Below are 21777 nucleotides of genomic sequence, written 5' to 3'. Positions count from 1 at the left end.
GAAATGAAGTTCAACGAGCCGTATATATAGAGTTTTTTTTTTAAAATAAAAAATCGGGACGTCCGTCGTGTCACCGCAATGGCGGACGTCACGACGGACGTCCCCGGAATGCCGCGAAACTCCGGTGTCCGCAACGCACGTCCGCGTCCGCCCCCTGCTGCCTAATGGCGGACGTCCGCCACGCCTGTCGGCGGATAGGGAAAATTTCTCCATCGATTCTGATATTAACACTGAATTGATGTTAAACATGAACCAATTGATATATAGAATAGTTCCATTGCCTTTGTGCTTCGCGCGCAAACCATGAAAGCCTGTGCGTGGGTCCGGGCTGATAAATTAAGATCAGCCATGGGCCGGACTATCCGATTTATACCAAATGAACTTATCCAAAAAAAATTGGTACTACTACTATTCAAATATAGAAAGTAGACCAAATAGCCACGTGTCAGTGCGAAGAAATATCTATGAAAACACGTCATGTACGCGTATAATCAACGCGGGGAATCGAATTTAATTTACCATCAACTTCGAAAGGTTGTTATTTCGTTGCTATAAACATCCGCAAATCTGCGCACTTCCGTTCTTCCTCTCACATTCAAATCTACCGCACGCTTTTTGTGATATTTTGAAGGTGATCTCTCAATTTTCTATAAATATAGCTTTACTAATTTTTTTGTACCGTGTTTCTGTGTAATACGTGAAAGGTTGGTATATGGATCCGATTATCGGTGATTTAATGCGGTTATGATCAGTTTGTGCAACTGATTCCTTCGTTTTGTTTGGTTGCTTTTAGTGTGCATGATTCATTGTTTGTTTTTTTGGTAGAAATCCAGGTACTTTTTTGTGAATTTATGATTTCATGAAATCGGTCTACTAAGTAAAATCTTTTTATATTCAAGAGAAATCGAATGAAACTGTTTTTAGATTCAGAAATTCAGCGGTGCATGTTGTTTCCTTCTTAATATTTAAATATAATGCTTGATTTTGTTTGTGGAAACTGGAAATGTTGTTGGTTTGTGAAAGAAATCATTGAATATGTTTATTATATTTATACAGCGCTTGAGGTTAGGAGATTGATTTCAGTTGAGATGTTGGAATCCTTGTTTTAGAAGCATTACCTTGTGCCTTTTAGTTGCATTCGTGAGCTATATATAATAAATGTATCTTATAAAATATAACATATGCTCAATTGCTCATCATCCTCTTTCAATATATGGTTTTGTATCGTTTCAGTTGATAGCAACGAGTAATATTAGACAAGATGGGAGGTGGAAAGGACAAACATGATGAAGCTGACTCATCTGACAAAGGGCTCTTCTCTGGTCACGGCCATTATCCGCACGGATACCCACCGGGGCAGTACCCACCCGCACCTGGAGGCTACCCTCCACAGGGCTATCCTCCAGCAGGATATCCTCCTCACCAAGGTTATCCTCCGGCTGGATATCCCCCTCAACAAGGCTACCCGCCAGCTGGATATCCCCCTCACCAAGGCTACCCGCCAGCAGGTTATCCTGGTCAACATCACTCAGGTGTTGTACCTCGATTTTTTGTATCCCTATGCATGTGTTATGCTAATGACAGAGTGGTTTAGCATCCTATGTATTGTATTGTGTTCATTTAGAGGGTGGTATAGGTGCATCCTCATGTGATAACTGTGGTTGCCTTGTTTCATAAATAGCTTCGTTTCGTCTTCTGGTTTAACGGATATGACCAGGGTTGAGCTTGGAAGCTTAGTTTTGTGAAATCGAAATGCTTGATGACTGTCGAGTTAAATACGATTATACACATTTGGGATAGATATTGAACCCAAAATCGGGTATACTATCGCCATGTTTGTGGAATGATTATCTTTTTAGAATGCCAATCTCACTAGTCCTTTATTCCTTCTGAATTGCATTCAACCATCCTTCCCTACAAGATTTTGTGTTCTAACATATAAGTTCTATGTGCTGTATCGATATTGATTCAGTATGTAGAGGAATCTCACTAAGGTTTCCCCTTTCAGGAGCAGGAATTGGAGGAATGATAGCCGGAGGTGCTGCTGCCGCAGCTGCCTACGGTGTTGCCTCTCATGTGGCACATGGAGCACACGGACATGGAGGCTATGGAGCTTATGGTGCTGGTCCACATGGCATGATGGGTGGTCATTATGGCCATGGGAAGATGAAACATGGCAAGTTCAAGCATGGTAAGTTCGGTAAGCACGGGAAGCACAAGGGCAAAGGCATGTTCAAGAAGTGGAAATAATCATCCCTCCTTGACATTGAAACTATGATTTACATATATATATATATATATATATATGAAGCAGCCATCATGACTCTGTAATTTCCTTTTCTTTTTTATCAACCTATGGCTAGCTCGGCCTGATGGCTTTAGAGCTTAGTGTTCCTATTTCTTAATATTTAGTGTGACTTTACATCCTAACTTGTTGCTTTGAGCTAATATTACAATTGAAAATCAACGATTATTTTACGGATACCACTCATGTTTCTTTCTAACCACTTGGGGTATTGATTGTTTCTGAATGAGTATGATGTTGCATGTGAAAGTCAGATTTTTTGGTGATACATTGTTGGTGGTAGTTTTGTTTCTTCTTTCTTTTCATTCAAAGATATTGCTGTGTGTTCCTTTTCTTCCCTTCTCGAATCATGATTTCATTGGGGTTTTTTTTAATTGTTATGTATTAACATGGTCTATCTTGTTATCTTTGGTGAAAGCAACTTAGAATCGCTTAATATTGGGAAGAAGGTTAATTGTGGAAGCAGTGTAATGCAAATACTCGCGAGTCGCAACCATGCTATTCACAAGTCCAACATTTTGGCATAATACGAAACACCCACGACTCATTTACCACAAATGAGGCCACACTTTGGTCACATCACTTATTTTAATTCATTATTTATTTTATTAATCAATAATATCATGTGTTTATTAAAATTGTGATATTTAAGAAATTAACTAAATGACTACAAATTAAAACAATTACTATACATCATAAAAATTCAAACATGCATAATTAAAATTTGAAAATTACATAATTTTAAACTCAAAAACACATTATTAATTTTTTTTTGTTCCAACACGAATTTTAAGAAATATAAAGAAAAGTTGGTTGAAAAAATTAGTGAAATATGAGTCTCACTTTTATATATTAATTTTATAATAAAATGTGATTGAAATGAGTAAGTGGAAGTGGAGCTACTTACCAATTATGATAAAAAAAAAAGAGAGTGGATAATTAATAGGGGGTGGACGAAAATGACAAACGTGAACAATTAATGGGGGAGTGATGAATTAGTACTTACATAATACTAAGGGATATTCTTCATTGTCTAAAGGGATATGTTCAAATTTCTTCAATGAGATCGAGTTTTTCATTTCTAATCGTTGGCTTCGATATGTGGGAATTCATCTAGTGCATCAAATGTCGAGCTAGAGTCAGCCTCGTCATCTATGAAATAAGTTGCCTCTTCTTTTCATCTTGGATTACTTTGGATATGTTTGATTGATAATGTGGACAAGACAAACCTTTCATAAATTGCTCAACGTGCTTGGAGTATAGCAGAAGTGAGTTCAGCGTCCTTTTGCTTAGCCTCCTCCTACCTTTGAACAAAACAACTTTTCCATTTCTAATGCATGTAATGGATGCTTTGTATCATTTATAAGAATTTGTGACGCCTCTCATGCATATTCATCAAATGTTGGGTGTCTTTGCCCCATCGACCTTCTCAAATATGAATCACAAAATGTTTCAACGACCTCGCGACAAAAACCATTTGAGGCACTCTCGTCGCATTGTGTTTGTGATTTGCATGCGTTGCCTTGAATTGTTCTAGACGTCACTGCCTGCGAGTCATCGCGTCGTGACTATGCACTTCTGCAGTGTTATAAGTCCTCTCATCTAAGAATGCTCGTTGGAGAAATAATATCGGAGAAATACGATTTACAGATACAAAATCACTTACGAAATACATGTATGCCTCATCATGCTCGCTGGAGAAATACTATACAACTATGCGTCTTGGCACAATTTCAAGCTCATGGTGCACATATGCGTTAGGTATATGGGATCTGACCAATAATGCTTGATGACTTTTTGGATTATGGTATTGGACTTTCAAATTTATAATTTTGGAGTAATACTTTTATGCAATTTTGGATTTTCTGGATTGGTTCGGATTCTTTTCTCATAAAATTAGATTGGGTCCAATCCAAAATATGAATGTTCACTCATATGTGTTCGAGGGCAAAGTCCCACGTTGTGGTGTGAGTGTTCTTATAAAAGTCTGTCAGTTTTTGTATAGTAGTATTTTTTTTAAAGTAGTAAAATAAATTTGCTATTCGGTTATCAAGGCATCCACAATGGCTTTCGTCCAGCCATAGCACATCCACAAACTCCTTCTACCACATCATCAGCACTAAAAATCATCATACCACATTATCAGGACAAGCAAATAGCCCAGCAATAGCCTAGCCACATCACTCAAAATTATATAAAATAAATAATTGACAATCACACAAAATACGGAATTAAATTTACGACACAGATACGGGAAAATCCAATAATTTTATTTAAATTAAAAAAAGTACATAATTAAAAAAACCTCTCTTCCACACATGAATTACGGAATTACAAAATTAAAAATTACAATCACGCAAATACGGAATTAAATTTACGACACAGATACGGAAAAATTCAATAATTTCATTTAAATTAAAAAAAGTTCATTAAAAAAATGACATAATTAAAAAAAACTCCTCTTCCACACACGAATTATGGAATTACAAAATTTAAAATTACAATCACGCAAATACGGAATTAAATTTACGACACAGATACGGGAAAATGCAATAATTTTATTTAAATTAAAAAAAATTACATAAAATTTAAATAAAAAAAATCCTCTAGCCGATTCCGGGCCTACAATGGCGGCTAGCGGCTAGAGCTCGCCGATCAGCTAGCCGTTTTGCCGCTCGCCGCCTACAATGGTTCGGCTAGCGACCGGCCAACGCCAGGAATCGGCTAGCCGGTCCGCTAGCCGACCATTGGAGATGCTCTCATGGGTTGTAATTAACTCCCATTAGACTTATATTAATGTATTAATATACTACACAAGGACAATTATAAATTACCAAAGGTCTACTCCTATTTTTATTCAATTATGATTATTATTACTATTAAAAAGCATTTGGTTTATAGTTAAATTAGTAGCAAATTAATAAAGTGAATTAGTCGAAAAATAAGAAAGAGTACTACGTCTACTACTAACGAGAAAACCCTTCAATCCTTTATTCCCTCTTTGGAACCCTAGCACCGCTTATCTTTCTTCTGCGTGTGTCTTCCAACAGCCATCCTCTCTCTCTCTCTCCCGAATCTCGCAGCCAGGTGAGGTGATGCCTTTACTTTTTCCTATGCCAACTCATTCACGCATACGCATCCGTATAATATCATCCGATCAACTGAATTGAATTAGGCTTAAATTTCTCTTGATTTTGATTTCAATAGAGAGAGATGTCGGATCAGAAACTGACGCGTATCGCTATTGTGAGCTCCGACAAGTGCAAGCCTAAGAAATGTCGCCAGGAGTGCAAAAAAAGTTGCCCTGTTGTCAAAACAGGTAAAACTCCCCTAATTCCTAGATACTATCTTCTTCGGCATGGTTATATGGCACTGGTTCTATTTGTTTCAGCTTAATTTGTTAATTTGCGATCTGAATTGGTTTTTACTATGTCATATGGTTAATTTTCGAGGGGTGGGTGCTAATTGCATTTGAGAATTTGGCATCTGAAGTATTAATTGGTCATAAGACGATACCCCTAAATCCTAAGTGATGTACTTTTTGCGTTCTTATCTGAGAGGTAGGCGTGAATTGGTGCTTCTTATTATAAGCACTTATTGCACTGCTCAGTTCAATCAATCACGTTGTGCAAATTTGGATGAAGTACTGTTGTGAATAAATAATGCTTGATTAGGGTATAACTTAGTCTTACCATTGAATCAATTTGCACCGTTCTGTGTTAATAATATCAGCAACGAATGAATTTGTTGTTCCCACTTGTAGAGTCAAATGCTAAAACATTATATTTATCCTTTCATGAATCCTGTTTGCCAAACTTAGCTACATTCTATATTGATTTACTGATGATCCCATCATATTGATTTTTAATTTATTTTGTGTTTTGGAATTTTGTAATTTTTTATATATGCTGCTGTGTTCATCCAGGTAAACTTTGCATAGAAGTGACTCCTGCATCCAAGATAGCTTTCATCTCAGAGGAGTTGTGTATTGGATGTGGTATCTGTGTGAAGGTTTGTCATGCAGGATAGAAATGAAATACAAGTTTATTTGTTGAATTGGATGTACAGTTGTCCCCTTACTTGTTCTGCATGCTCTTCCAGAAATGTCCATTTGAAGCAATTCAGATTATTAATCTACCAAAAGACTTGGACAAGGATACAACCCATCGTTATGGTCCTAACACCTTTAAATTGCATAGGTTGGTTCAAGAGAAGTTTCATAAGCAACTTGCTTGTTTCTGTTGCTTTCTGACTTTGTGAACGTTATTGCAGATTACCTGTACCGAGACCTGGGCAAGTTCTGGGCCTGGTGGGAACTAATGGCATTGGAAAATCTACTGCGCTTAAAGTTTTGGCTGGGAAGTTGAAACCTAACTTGGGACGCTTTAAAGTAACTTTCTCTAGCAATTCAACTACCTTAGAATTTTCCTTTGGATATCAACACGTTCCTTGACATTTTCTCTCTCGCTCTGTATTTTTTGCAGAATCCTCCTGATTGGCAGGAAATATTGACTTATTTTAGAGGATCTGAGCTGCAAAATTACTTCACCCGAATTCTTGAAGATAATTTAAAGGTGTTAGCTCAGATTAAAGATGTTGCTAGAATGCTTTATTTGTTTCTGCTTCTTAATTCGTATTCGTTCTTGCAATTCATATGCTTAGTGTTCAATGTTAGGATATATATACATTGACCAGGGTTCTTCTGAGTGTTGGAGTTTTTTTAGGTGTTATATAGGATAGATTTGGTCCAGTGGGAAGCACTTTGTTATCATAAGCTTGTATATGAAACTATATATTGAACTACCATTGTTTCCCTAGCTTATCTTAAATATATTAACTCTTATTCTTCATTAATTGACATAATAATGGTAGTGGGATTTATTTTCTTCAAGTAACTAAGGTAGCAGGTAATTTTTAATCATAAGCTTGTATACGAGATCATATATATCGACCTACTGTTGTATCCTTAGCGTACCTTAAGTATTAAATTTTTAATCTTCATTTTTTTGTCATGTTATTTTCAATGTCTTTTATTTTGTTCAAGTTTATTGATCTGTCTCATCTTATCTTGCTGTGATGCATTTATTCTCAGGCAATCATCAAACCCCAGTATGTTGATCACATCCCTAAAGCTGTTCAAGGAAACGTTGGACAAGTTCTTTCTCAGAAAGATGAGAGAGATATGAAACAAGAACTTGCTGCTGACCTTGAGTTGATTCAGGTTATGGACCGTAATGTGGGAGATTTATCTGGTGGAGAGCTTCAGAGGTTTGCCATAGCTGTTGTTGCTGTGCAGAATGCAGAAATTTATATGTTTGATGAGCCATCAAGTTATCTTGATGTTAAACAAAGACTCAAAGCTGCCCAAGTTGTCAGATCCCTGCTTCGACCTAATAGGTCAGTGATATACATTTTTTCTGTTAACTGTCCAGGTATGAAATTTATACATGGTTATGACTTATCTTATTTGTTTTCAGCTATGTGATTGTGGTAGAGCATGATCTTAGTGTGCTTGATTATTTGTCGGACTTCATATGCTGTCTTTATGGGAGACCTGGTGTATATGGGGTGGTTACTCTTCCATTCTCTGTTAGAGAAGGAATTAATATTTTCCTTGCTGGATTTGTGCCAACTGAAAATCTTAGGTTTAGAGATGAATCTCTTACATTTAAGGTAATTCCTATTTTATTGCTTCTAACATGTTTTTTGGGCAACTCAGACGCCAATTTCCATAAAATGTACTTCTCCTTGCAGGTTGCAGAGACTCCACAAGAAAGTGCTGAAGAAATTGAAACATATGCAAGATACAAGTATCCAACCATGACTAAGACTCAGGGAAACTTTAGGCTCAAGGTTGTGGAGGGTGAATTCACTGATTCACAAATTATTGTGATGCTTGGAGAAAATGGAACAGGAAAGACAACCTTCATACGGATGCTGGTACATTTGTTGTATAGTTGTTTACTTTAAAAAACATGTTAACTTTGTTTGTATATGCTAATACTGTTGTCCTCCCAAATCTTAGGCTGGCCTTCTGAAACCTGATTCTGTAGAAGGATCTGATGTGGAAATTCCTGAGTTCCATGTCTCTTACAAGCCACAGAAAATCAGTCCTAAATTTCAGAATACTGTGAGAATGCTGTTGCATTCAAAAATCCGTGATTCATACATGCATCCACAGTTTGTATCAGACGTGATGAAGCCTCTATTGATTGAACAATTGATGGATCAAGAGGTTGTGAATCTTTCTGGTGGAGAATTACAGAGAGTTGCCCTCACTCTTTGTCTTGGAAAGGTGAGGTCCCTTCATATGATTATCATCCATATTCTTGTTATGTATTGCCCGAGACCTAAATTTGTTCATTATCATCATTTTATATGTTCTGTTTTTTGGTGGCGGCTTCAGTTTCAACTTTGGAATTTTACTTTTTTCCATGATTTTTTTCCCGAACCGGGGAGTTCATTGTGCATATGTTGCTATTTTGGATGAATAAATTTGCCTCCCCCCTTGTGGTTGGTGCTTTTTATCTCATAGCTATGATTTCTTGAAAAGGATTTGGATTGTTGCTTAATGAATTTTTACTACACGAACGTGTTCAATTACGATAAGATAGAAATCAATAATGCTAAAATGGTAATACACATTCAAAATTTGTTGGTTTTCCATTTGAATATTCGATGCATCCTTTTTGGTGTTTTGCTTCTCATTTATACTTCTTTGTTTATTTTGGTATGTGGCTGCAGCCAGCTGATATATATTTGATAGATGAACCAAGTGCATATCTCGACTCAGAGCAGCGTATTGTTGCCTCAAAAGTCATAAAGAGATTTATACTCCATGCGAAGAAGACTGCATTTGTTGTGGAGCATGATTTCATCATGGCAACATACCTTGCTGATAGGGTGATTGTGTATGAAGGAAAACCATCCATTGATTGTGTTGCCAATTCACCTCAATCTCTTTTGACTGGAATGAACCTGTTCTTATCTGTAAGCCACGTCTATTTTTTCAAATTTTCTTCTATAATGGTTAACCGTTCATCTGCATTAATCATTTTTTTTATATGTAGCACCTGGATATCACGTTCAGAAGAGACCCCACGAATTTCCGGCCTAGAATCAACAAACTGGAGTCGACTAAGGATCGGGAGCAGAAGGCCGCTGGATCTTACTATTATTTGGATGACTAACTTGCAGCCATTTGCTCCCCGGTTACCACATTTGCGAGCACCTGGATGTCAACAGAATGTTGTGGTTCTCAAAGCTGACGATGAGTATGGTTCATCTTGTGGTTCTCAAAGTTGATGAGGTCGGAGGTTGTTTTTGCAGTGACGTGATCGAATGCTTATTGGACAATGGTGCTGGTTGGCTCGCCAGCTAGTTTTTTTTTGTTCAAAAGTTTCAGATTATGAGAGAGTTTGTAACTGAGTATTTACCTTCTGTTTGTTGGTTTTAAGCACACATCGACCAATATATTTGTACCCTATTTACTCATTTTTGTTTTATGGACGACAACTATTGTTTACAAGTTACTCTTCATTAAGAATGACACCAGTTAGTTTCTTGATCTGTTATCATGTATCACACCCCTCAACTCCCTGCATGCCTGCAGCTTTGTGAGCATACCCACACCAACACATGGTGCTCGACTGCTGATCCTAGGCAGATTCTCGATGAAATCACGAGTCTCATGGAGTCTCCCTGACTTACCGAGCATATCCACACGAACACATGGTGCTCGTCTGCTGGTGCTGATAACAAAGCAACGACAATGATGATGCCAACTCTATCATTACTTTCTAGTTGATAATGCATTAACTTATAAAACTTCCTAAAACTTCTTTCTCTGCAACAACTCTCTTCATCAAAACTAACAAAAAATACAATGACATGTCCGCTTGAGCTCCCAATTATTTGCATAGCTACATTTTTAAGCCCAACATTTTTCCGATAAAAATAATATAATTGTTCTAAGATACAGGTTACAGAGAGAGCTTTAACACTAACCCGGGAAGAGTAGAAAACAAGTAAAAGAAGAACAAAAGGAAAAGGAAACTCGTGTCATCTCTATGTATAGATTTTCGTAGCTGTATTTGCAGACCCCATCAAACCTTGGATGATTGAGGATTGGAACATTCTGATGCTTTCTTCTTTTCCCCAAATTTGCAATGCAAGCATAATATTACAAAATGACAAGCCTCAAAGTGGGGGGTGATCCTCTTCTGGAGTCTGGGGAGGTTTTGCCTTCCAACCAGGCTTTTCATCCCAATACACGTCATAGTATATGTGGCCCGGGCTGTGATCCTCCACACAGCACCAAATGCCTGTGTACCGCTTCATACGCCTCCTGAATCTTTCTTCCGTCTCCTGTTCGAAGGAAATATGAGTTCCGGTATCCAAACAAGAATGACAAGTAATAGAAAATTGGTTGAGAGGAATGGCATGCCTTGTCACTGAATCCTAAGAAGGCTTCTTGCATCGATGAGAACTGAATGACTTTGACGTCCTTCAATGGTGAGAATATGGTTTTGAACTGTAGGTAGGAACAAAGTAAAATTTTAAACTTTGGTACAAGTAACAAGATGAAGTGGGATTTTAATGGCAGCAAAAAGTTAAATACTCCTATTAAATTGTGAATCATCTGAAAATTTTGCAGTAGTTTCCCAAAACCAATCTCAATGCTTCAAAGTGTAGGAATGGTACAAAGCTGATATTCCAATCATGCCATTTGAGCACCTACATTATGGGAATATGAAGGAAACAAAATCGAAATAAATGAGCCTAGTCAAAATCCGAGTTACCATTTCCTCTGTACTTCGCTTTGGGAACTTGAGAATGCCAGCTGGATTTGTGCTGTTTGAAACACCACAACCAGGCGATCCTTCTTGACAGAGATGCACATCAAGCCATGAATCTTTCACCTGTATAAAAGACGTGTATGTCAGTAAAGCACAGAGTGCACATTGTTTCTGTTTAAGTTAGAAGCATTAACCTCTTGCGGCATATATGGATTTTCTAAGAAAGAATACTCTCTAATATTAATATCCGGTCCAAATTCCTCCACTGGGAGTTCTTTTAACATTACATTAACCTGCATTAAAAATTCAAGGAAACTGTTTCAGTAGGCACATGATATAATTCATTAAAAGGCTACTTAAATCACTATGGTATATTGCATTAATAGTCATTGTTTTCCTAACAAACTATTTACTATATGCATTATTTTAGCATCATCTTGGTGGCATGACAATGCTAACAGCATAAAATTGGAGAGAGATGAGAAGTAATACCTCAAACACATGATCCAAAGGACAAATGAATGGTTGCCTAGTCAAGGTGCCTTGCAAAATCCCTGGATGTCCAAACCACAGCCTATCCAACCTGCACCATAGTGGAGGCATTACCTAAAACCAAAATAAGAACAAAGATCACAAGATGAACTCCAAAACATGTGTGAGTAAACTAGATGTAACATATGCTATCCAGATAGATATATTGGTTACTACTGCAGTCACATTATAAATGAGGAATCCCAGGTCAGTTAAGTTACTCTCATGGTGGGAAGTGGTTAAATATATGATATGATTATATAAAACAAAAGAGAATGGTGGGAAGTGGTTAAATATATCAGTAGACCACATCAGTTCTTACCAATGTGCGACCCAACAATGAAGCAATGGCAAGAGCAGTTCGTATCTGCTTTATCTGAAAGTTAGGAACAACTGTAGTTTAATGCAGGCGCAAAATCCTACTAGAATTGACAGTTTAAAAATAATAATGAACTGAAAATTCTATGAGCACATACTTGGTAATTGACAAGAGCAAAGTGAGAGTCAATGTTATGCTCTCCATCTAGCATCAAGTTCTTTGGAATATGAGGTTTAAATGTCAAAAATCCTCCTGCAATGATGTCCAAAGAATCAGAAATAGATTATGCTTGGTAAGCAAGCTGCTCAATGTTGCAAGTACTCCTGCATCCTAATATTTTAATATTCCCCTTCCCTTATTTATCATTCCCCTCTCCAGGACACCAAAAGTTATAACTTTGGCAAAATATGGAATTTTTTCTAGAGAATAATTTACTGATAATACGAATGTTTAAGTTATACCTTTTGGGGACCAAAACAGGTAGGTCAAAATATAATGACAAAAATGGGAGGGGAATCAAAAGAATGATAACCTGGGGTATCATAATACTCCGGTGGATCATAGAAAACCTTAGCTTCACGTAATCGATGGCGTTTTCCTTCAGTACCACCATACTGGAATGTGGTGTGCACAGCATACGGCTCCAGTCTAAGTTGTTCATATAGGGCCTGACAAATATAGGAAAATCCATTAGAATGCCATGCATGTTGAATTTTCACCGTCAGACTTGCAAAATCATTTCTCTGGACTTTCTTATCTCTTTTTACTGTTAAGTCAGACTAATTAAAGTTTGTACTAAGCATACAAACTAAGCCACCTGGACGAAGTAAGTATGTCCACTACAAAATATACTTGCTGGAAGAAGGCCTAGCTTAAGCTCTCCATCATAAGCATATACAAGTCCACTATCTTCATCAACAGATGGGCCCAGCTGCTTGCGAACAATCTCATTGAAACCGTTTTGATCCCATATCTTATCATCTGCTATAAGCATTTCCTTCCATTCTTTTGCTAACTTTTTCGAGGAAGGAGTTGGTCTCCAGTGAAAAATTCCTATGTTGTAGGCTGCCCCAGCTGTTCGCAGGAAAAATAAAAAATAACAATCACAAATATCGCGTGGGGGTTCAAGGAAGAGTAAATTTGAAATGTATATAAACACAACTAAGATGAAGGAATTTTGTAGATTAAGCCCATTGACTGGCAAAGAATTCTATCTGTTTTCAGACGCTATTTTCTGATTCTTGAACAACCAAATTGTACCAAGTAATCAATCCTCTATTCAGTAAAGGTCTTATTTTTGCAATAAGTTTTTCGATGATTGTCACAACATTCTTTATGAAACAGGGGAAACATAATATTAAAACAAAGTTGGCCCAGTATAATATTAAAAAAGACTAACCAACCACCTCAATCGGTAAAAAGTAGAATCTACATAATTATATTGGCACAATGTTCTGACTGATGTCGAGGAAGAAGTTCTATTCACTTTAAGAAAGAGAAAGCAGTAAGTGACACAAAATTCATACTTGGACGTGTTACCTAGTCTCCAGTCATCCAATCGATCATCTACTACTGTTGGTGCAACTTGATCAGTAGAAGTAAGCACGTCTGCTTCAGGAAAACGCGCAAGATAAGGAAGCGGGTTCTGTTCAAAACAATTTATAGTTGTTAAAAGATATGAAGAAAACTAACTTTATTCCTCTACTTTGTAACTGAGTAACTTGAAAAAGAAGGGGAAATAGAAGGAAAAAATTGAGTAAGCTCCATACTTGAATTCAATATTTATCTAGAAAAATAATTCGACTTATCAACTTGACATATATTTAGAGGACACCTAAAGATTCAATTTTTAAATCCTCAACCGCTAGTGGCATGAGCACTGAGTCATTCATACAAAACATAGCTGTGCCTAGCACCCATACAAACATATATATGTCAGATGTAAGCATACACACCCTGTGCCTCAGTCCATTTGGATACAAACAGAATGACAGTTCTCTTCAAAAACCAAAGAAATATCCACAGCAGAAGAATGTGCCAAAAAGGATTATAGGAACAAACAAATATCCACAGCAGAGGAATGTGCCAAAAAGGATTATAGGAACAAACAGAAAGACATTTACTGATAGGTGTTTAAGAATTACCTTTAACCAGACCATGTCAGTATCGCACATCAGTAACTCAAAGCCGAAAGGTAAGAAAGAATCTATCAGAATAACCTTCTCTCTACCCATCTTATGAAATGTTGGAGAGCCCCATCCAACATCAACTGTGCTCATATGACTACCCATATCAAAAACTGGAACACCCTTCGAGTAAAGAGCCTCCAACAATTTTATGTCCATTGCCCCTGAAAAATTATCACTTGATTATTTTACTATATCAATTAAGTGGCACAATGTAATGTTTCTCCATCCATAGCATACGTACCAACAAGAAGGTTGTCAACCCCCATATCTGATAAGTGTTTAACCCAACTCAGAATGAAATCCATGAACGCGAAATTACCAAATGTCACAATTATAACATTATCCTTCACCCTTTTCCTGACCAGTTCCTTGGTCAATTTAAAAGTCTCCAAAGGTGGCATTTTTGAACCAGGAGCAGGAGCCTTCCAAATAGGCTGCAGAGATTCTTTTCTATGTTCAGAGGTGTTATCCAGAGTCACACCAGCCACTACGTGAATGGAAGAATCAGATACCGGGTGGAAGGATATTGAATGTGATTCTGCCATGCAGGGAGGGAAAAATAACATTTGTAAATACAGCAGTTACTACCACCAAGATAACACATTAAAGCTTGTCTTAAAATAGCAATTTAGAGGGTACTAATTAGTTATGCACTTAGCCTTGTTATCATGACTGGAAAAAAAGTCGTTATTCCTCTATTATTTCTGGGGAGAAAAGGAACATGATTATCATATAAGAGTATGACTGAAGGTAGTCCAATAAGCAGGACCATTCTAACAATTCTCATTTAACTTACACACAATTAGGAAACTTATGGATATAGGAGCTACTATTATAGAAGAAATTGGAAAAAAGTGTTTAGAACATCCAATGAACCGAGCAGTCATGACCTTAAGCCTAATTTTCCATGAACTTGATGTCACTTATCATTTTAGTGCACTGTGCAGATTAAAATCAATCGCAGCCAATGGCGCTGATTAATCTAGAAGAGTCATATCTAGATTTAGATCGTACAATGGAAGGTGCGCTGATTTTAAGATGAATCTTAAACACATCATCCAACATACATTTAGCCATCAAAGTTAGAGAAGTGCTTTTACCTAAATTATAGTCAACTGAATTGCTAGTTGTTACCCTCCCAAAAAAGTAACTAAATAAACTAAGAAACCATTACCAAACTGTATGTGCTTCCCCAGGCAGATGCACCAATAGGTCAAACACTCAATTATCGAGTAAAACATACTAAACGTAAAAACAAAGGCTCATTAAATCAAAATCTCCAAAAAGCAACAACATCCAAACTAAACTCCAACAAATCTAAAGCTACATTAAATTATACAGAGAAACCACACAAGCCTCCAACTGAGCTACGTACTCGCATCGCATTTAATTGCGTAAACACCGCATAGCTACGAAAACACAGATTTTTTTTGTACGCATTTGAAAAAAAAAAGAAGCCAGAAACTAGACTCACCAGTGGCGTTGGCGCTGGACACAATCCAGGAGGAGGAAGAGAAGGAGTTGGAGCCGGAGAAAACTGCGGAGAAGACATAAAATGAAGAAACTAATAATCCGATAATCACGGTGGCGTAGATCGTCAGGAACAATGGCCTGGAAGTCGCCACCTCCTTGAATGGATTGCTCCAACCCATTAAATCCCTCAGCTTTCCTCCGTATACAACAAATTACGAAGAAATTGGAACCCTAGGCATCAATGGAATATCATTTCAAGTTACTTTTCCGTTTCGATCATGGTTCTCAACTGAATCTAATCACCCAATTCCAAATGTCAGTTGAATTTTCAACCTTTAGCAGGAAGGAGAGAGAGAGAGAGAGAGGGGTTTTAGCTGTGATTTGCAGATTGCAATATCATTTTATACATTTTTTAATTAAAAGTGCAAAATCGAGATACTCCTATTTTATTAGTAGTACTAATATTCAACTACAATTTCATTATTTCATTTAAAAAAAATAAGTATATGCTCTGATTAAGTACAACAAACTCGTGATTATTAGTGCAAATTCAACTAAAACCAACCATATTGAAATTAAATAAATTTATATGGAGTTTAGTATGAAGGAGAAAAATAGACTATTGAATCTAAAATCATTTAGTAGGGAACAGAATCAGAATTAATGAATAAAGCTAATAAGACAGGGCTAAAATCGTCCCAACCGCAATACATCGTCTGGCCCACTAAAAGTCAACAGCCACCGTAATGTCCAATTCTGTCAATTAACATTGCCTGATTAAATTAATTGATTTGTTACATCTTGATTTAATACTATATAATACTCTGTAACATGGAAGTGGACCAAGTCATTAGGTGATTTAGAATTTTATTAGCATTGCAGGACAGAGTAAATAATTGTGGGTTAGGTATGTGTACAATTGTTAATATTTAAAATCGGATCTGACCATAGGATCTCGAATTATGAATAAATTTGATAAAAACATCTTACAAATATGAATTTGTTTGCACTTCAAATTTGAATTAAATGTTTCCTAAAAGTACATTGAAATTAGAGAGTGGATTAGATGAAGCATGTGATGTAGGTAATTGAAATTTGAAAAGAATCACTACATTTTAATCTTCTCCGTCACTTCTCATCAAATACTAAATCTTCTTCAAATTTGGGCCTGGCCTTGAAATTTCGATCACAACTCTCTTTATCGATCTATTAAGGTCAACTCATTTATTTCTAGTTGGATTAACATCTGAGTTCATGCTATTTGATTCCATCTGAATTAGATCAGCAATAAAAAATTATTTCTTTCTGTATTTAGTATAATAAAGTCAGTTCACAGCACCTTCCTCAAATTAATAAAACTTAAATGGGCCTAATTCAAATTTCAGTTCCGCGGCCTGGCGTCAGAAGCCTATAAATATATAACGGGCTAACATAAATTGGGCTTGACCAATAAAGCTTGATCGATTAAATAATTAAACTTAATCGAATTTCAGTTTACATTATTTTTGGACACCTCAAAGGCGGTAATTTGATGATTTAATCATCCTTCAATCTTTTTTTTTAACATTTAGAGTTATAAATTTTAAACAGTAATCAATCAATCCAAATACAACACCAAATAATTTAAATAATCCGATCCTACTTTATTCTCACAATATTATATTTTATTTATGCCATCCACCAAAATCAAACGCGGCCTAACAATACTACTATTATATTAAGCTCAATAAGAAAAACTGTGGGCACAAGTTCGTAGCATTATATTCCTTCCGTCCCACAAACATATGTGCATTCTATTTTTAAAAAGTTATATCAATTTAATAATATAGGTCTCACTATCTAAGGATTTAGGTTGAGATTTTTGGGCTTAATTGAGAACTAAGATGCATTTTCAGTCACTCATTCATAATTTTTGTTCGATGTCAACTACGGAGACATTATGTCAACTACGATGTCAACAACAAACGTTATTTATGTCAACTATTATGTCAACAACAACATTTTACAAATAATTAATGTCAACAAAAAATATCTTCATGTCAACGACCTATATTATTTATGTCAACAACAACGTTTTACATATGTAGATATATGTAGTTGACATTATATGTATATAGTTGACATGAATTATATATGTAATTGACATGGATTGTACACACAATTGACATTATATGCGTATAGTTGACATGAATTGTATATATAGTTGGCATTATATGTGTGTAGTTGACATGCATTGCATATGTAGTTCACATATATGTGTATAGTTGACATAAATTATATATGTAATTGACATACATTATATATGTAGTTGACATTATATGAATTGTATATGTAGTTAGCAACTAATTCCCAACTGGGGAATATCACGAAACACCTAGAGTGCATTATGATTAAGCTTGATTCCCCAATTCAGCTCACATCCAACACAATTGATAATCCAAATCCTAAAACTTCCAATTCCATAAACGTATCAATAATTAAGCTTGCAAAAAGTTCAAATGCTATAACAAATCCCCACCATCCCCGCCTTCCCGGAGCAATCCGACACCTCCGCCTGCCCCCTCGACCTCCCCGACCAGCTCTTCCGCAACATCAAATCCACCTGCGGCGCCAACCCCCACCACCGCCTCTACCCCAATTCCTCCTCCGCCCAGCTCCACCGCACCCGCTGCTGCCCCGTCCTCGCCGCCTGGCTCTACTCCGCCTACTCCGCCACCGTAAGCGTCGTCCCCCGCGTCTGCAAGCGCCTCATGGTCACCTTCATCTGGTATTTCGCCATCATCTTCGCCTACAACGTCGTCCTAATCGTCGGCGCAATTTTATTAGACCAGATCGACGTAATCGGGCCTCTGTCTCTAATCGCCTTCGCGACGGCTTACCTGATCGAATTTCTATACATCACGATCATCTGGCACGTGGTGACGGTGGTGTCGGTGCTGGAGGAGAGCTATGGGATCAACGCGATGACGAAGAGCCAGGATCTGATCAAGGGGAAGATGGGGGTGGCGTTTGCCGTGTTCATGGTGATTGGGGTCTGTTTCTTCGCGATACAGCTGATGTTTGAGATGCTGGTGGTGCAGGAGTAGGGCGGGGATGCGGATCGGGTCGGGTATGGGATCATGTGCTTGGTGTTGCTGTCGGTTCAGGCTTTACATTTAATAAAAATGAGTGACTGATAATGCATCTCAATTCTTAATTAGACAAAAAAATTTCAATTGATCACAACTCAGTCGAAGGAAGTATATAGGTTATAGTAGTACTACTAATTAATATGTTGACATTATTCATATAGAACAACTTTTCGACATAAATTGACAAGAAATATTATTATATAAAATGTCCAACCATGCAATGGTATCATGGACTATTGACTGAATTCAAAATTGTTTATAGTACATCGATCGAGTCAATAAAATTAAGTCAGAGTTATAAAAAATGTTGAAGATATATGAATATAGCATTAGCAGTAGTATATAAATAAACTATGGGTGTCCTTGATCTTGTATACTGTACTCGAAAACTACATATTATGTCCCCATTTAAGCAATAACAGTACTTCGTATAGTAATGGTTTTAGCCCTTTAGGATAATAATTGCTAAATCAAATGAGATCAACTTGATATCTATACAATATATAAAAGGGGAGTTTTGGAGAAGTTTTGGAGAAATATATAATTTAAACGTGTGAATAAGTGTTAAATTAAAAATATATAATTTAAACGTGAGTGAGTGGGAGGTTAGCAATAAAAGGGGAGTTTTGGAGAAATATATAATTTAAACGTGTGATTAAGTGTTAAATTAAAAATATATAATTTAAACGTGAGTGAATGGAAGGTTAGCAAAGATAATTTGATTCAATTGATATTGCCCAATTTTATCCCCAAATTCAGCCGAATAATATGGTAACAAATAAATAAATCTCACTAATAGAAAATCATTGAAAAGTATTCGACGTTATATTTATTAAATATAATTGTAGAATTCCTGGTCATCACACTATTAATACAAAGTGGAGCCTCAAAATCAGTGGAGTGGGTGGGAGTTTTAACAAGGGTTACATGCATAATATTTTAGCCTATAAATATGTTATTTAAAGGCAGCATATCCACACATACCCACTTACCTTATAAAACTAAAGCATACTATTTTTGCTCTTACCATAAGAGGAAAGCTTGACGCCATGGAACCATTCCACACCATGCTCAGTGAGCTCGAGGCTTCCTCAATTTCTTTGGTTGGCTAATTTTGTTCTTTTTAATTATGTTTTCGTTCATTTTCATTTTATTAATTATATTTTTCTTTTCTTAACATTTTTTTAATTATATTTTTTATTGTGATAAATTTTTATCTTCCTACTCCATGATTTAATGTTTAAACATTATATTATGTGATTTGTTTCAAATTTATTATGCTCATAGATTTTTAATTCTCATATAACTAAAATTGTTACTCATATTGTTTATTGTTAATATTGATTCTAATTTTGTTTAATTAATTTAAAATTAAAAATAAATGTTTTAAAAATATACCATTAATCTGTGCACAGAGCACAGGCGTGATACTAGTATTAATTAATATTGAACTTAATTAATATTGAACTCTTATATAGGGGATTAACTAGGCTGTTTTCAATTGCTTAAGAAATCGAATATATTATAATGTTTATTGATCTACTTGTGCCTCAAATTTACAATTGATGGGTCTAGCTAGCTAAGCTACTAACTACTAAGTGATGATTGTATAATTAATCAATACCTTGACTTCATCCCCAGTCAATTTTAATAGTAGCCCATTTGACTGAGAAATTAAATTATAGGAGTAGTAGAAATGTCATAATTGAATTGCATTTCCAACCAATGAATTTAGCTTAAATTCGTTTCGTTTTATTGATGGATCAGATTTGGATTGGCTCATATCGAATCTGACTGAGTTGAATCAGGTCAACCCAACCCCATTGACAACTCTAGCAGTGCTCGTTACCATAACTTAACTACAATTTCTCAATTTTACTTTCATCATTATTTACTGAATTGCCGTCACAAAAAAAAAAAAAAAAAAATCAGCGCAAGTAGTTATGTTAATTAGGAATTAAATGACTTTAACTTTTATCAAATAACAAAATGACTCAAGATGATTTGGGATAAGAGAAAAATGGTAATTTCTCAAATTTAAATCTTTTGTAACTCATAATTTGTCGTCATCATCATCTATAGTAGTAGTAAGTTTTGTAGTCAAACATGTATAGATAATTCGAACTACAGAGAAGCTTCAGAACCTCAACACGTAAATGCGGACTAAGTTATTTAGGTACAGTGGCGGAGCCACTTGGTCTCCTAGCGGGGCATTGGCCCCGTCTCAAACTTTTACATGTACTATATTTTGTTTGATAAATTTGGAACTTTATTCGTATTTGTTTATAAATACCCCCTCTCAATGAATCTAATTTTTCTCATGAAGTATAATTTTGCCCCAACAAGAGGTGAGCAGAGAGTTATAAAACCAAAAACAAATACATCAAAACAGCAGATCAAAGCCACTTGAAGCACTACGCATACCAAGTCAAGACGGCGAAGACAAAGAAAAAACTCTTAGCCTAACCTTACACTAGCATTACATCACAACCACAAGAAGCTAAAAAAGCCAACATACCCACAACAGTCGCGTACCTCCTGTAAAATGGAAAGGAAGAAAGCTAACCCCATGTGGACATCGTAGTCTCGCTCTCTGCGTGTGTTCCACTCTATTCCACTTACTTTGAGAAAATGATATTCTTTTTTCCGTGCATGCTTTGGTTCCGACCATCCTCTAATGTTGTATAGGTTATCCATCACTTGTTCTGGAGAGAATGGAAAGTCCCAACACCATCCACGTATCCACAGACCAAGCCGCCATAAGAGCCTCTTCTTCTCGAATTCCCAATTAGGCTTGAACCCATGAAACACGACCTTATTTCTTATATTCCAAATAGACCACGAGACAACATAGAACATTGACATCCATAATTTCTTATCAAACTGCCGGAATGGAGCCCCCATCCAAGAAAGATATCACATTCTTGGTTCATTGCCGCTCCTAAGTAGAATTCCTAGCTCCGCCCCTATTTAGGTATAGGATGCCGAAAAAAACGAAACTGATAATATGGGAGGATAAGAAAATTGATAT

The 21777-nt window shown here is 36.3% G+C and overlaps 4 protein-coding genes across 7 annotated transcripts; 3 read left to right on the top strand and 1 right to left on the bottom strand.

Annotated features, from left to right (window-relative positions):
• The first annotated feature begins 479 nt into the window (after positions 1 to 479).
• Positions 480 to 2487, top strand: LOC121752468 (glycine-rich protein A3-like). Of its 3 annotated transcripts, none has more exons than XM_042147557.1 (3): positions 480 to 631; positions 1234 to 1508; positions 2009 to 2487. In XM_042147557.1, the coding sequence occupies exons 2-3, from the start codon at positions 1262 to 1264 to the stop codon at positions 2248 to 2250; spliced, it is 489 nt and encodes a 162-aa protein (XP_042003491.1). In that variant the 5' UTR covers positions 480 to 631; positions 1234 to 1261; the 3' UTR covers positions 2251 to 2487. The 3 variants fall into 3 exon arrangements, with proteins under 3 accessions (XP_042003491.1, XP_042003490.1, XP_042003489.1); XM_042147556.1 differs by having other exon boundaries at positions 1234 to 1532; positions 2015 to 2487; XM_042147555.1 differs by having other exon boundaries at positions 481 to 631; positions 1234 to 1532.
• Positions 2488 to 5255: 2768 nt separating this feature from the next.
• Positions 5256 to 9874, top strand: LOC121750107 (ABC transporter E family member 2). 2 transcript variants are annotated; one of them, XM_042144565.1, is made up of 12 exons: positions 5256 to 5392; positions 5513 to 5624; positions 6231 to 6316; positions 6407 to 6504; positions 6578 to 6695; positions 6790 to 6879; positions 7398 to 7702; positions 7783 to 7978; positions 8060 to 8245; positions 8331 to 8600; positions 9050 to 9295; positions 9376 to 9874. In XM_042144565.1, the coding sequence occupies exons 2-12, from the start codon at positions 5519 to 5521 to the stop codon at positions 9493 to 9495; spliced, it is 1821 nt and encodes a 606-aa protein (XP_042000499.1). In that variant the 5' UTR covers positions 5256 to 5392; positions 5513 to 5518; the 3' UTR covers positions 9496 to 9874. The 2 variants fall into 2 exon arrangements, with proteins under 2 accessions (XP_042000499.1, XP_042000500.1); XM_042144566.1 differs by having other exon boundaries at positions 5256 to 5397.
• A 358-nt stretch (positions 9875 to 10232) lies between these two features.
• On the bottom strand, positions 10233 to 16006 carry LOC121750112 (arabinosyltransferase XEG113-like). Its single transcript, XM_042144570.1, has 13 exons — positions 15617 to 16006; positions 14384 to 14680; positions 14098 to 14303; positions 13493 to 13598; positions 12771 to 13027; positions 12486 to 12621; positions 12111 to 12205; positions 11957 to 12010; positions 11596 to 11709; positions 11298 to 11396; positions 11107 to 11226; positions 10752 to 10838; positions 10233 to 10672 (listed from the first exon to the last, which is right to left on the bottom strand). Exons 1-13 carry the CDS (start codon positions 15792 to 15794, stop codon positions 10505 to 10507), a joined length of 1917 nt encoding a protein of 638 aa, XP_042000504.1. The 5' UTR covers positions 15795 to 16006; the 3' UTR covers positions 10233 to 10504.
• A 2359-nt stretch (positions 16007 to 18365) lies between these two features.
• On the top strand, positions 18366 to 18701 carry LOC121751799. Its single transcript, XM_042146594.1, has one exon. The coding sequence runs from the start codon at positions 18366 to 18368 to the stop codon at positions 18699 to 18701; it is 336 nt and encodes a 111-aa protein (XP_042002528.1).
• The last annotated feature ends 3076 nt before the right edge of the window (positions 18702 to 21777 follow it).

Source organism: Salvia splendens, chromosome 10 (assembly GCF_004379255.2).
Source record: "Salvia splendens isolate huo1 chromosome 10, SspV2, whole genome shotgun sequence".
In the NCBI taxonomy this organism is placed as follows: Eukaryota; Viridiplantae; Streptophyta; class Magnoliopsida; order Lamiales; family Lamiaceae; genus Salvia; species Salvia splendens.
The sequence above is the reverse complement of the archived record's forward strand: the minus strand, read 5'-3'. Positions and strand labels throughout refer to the sequence as shown.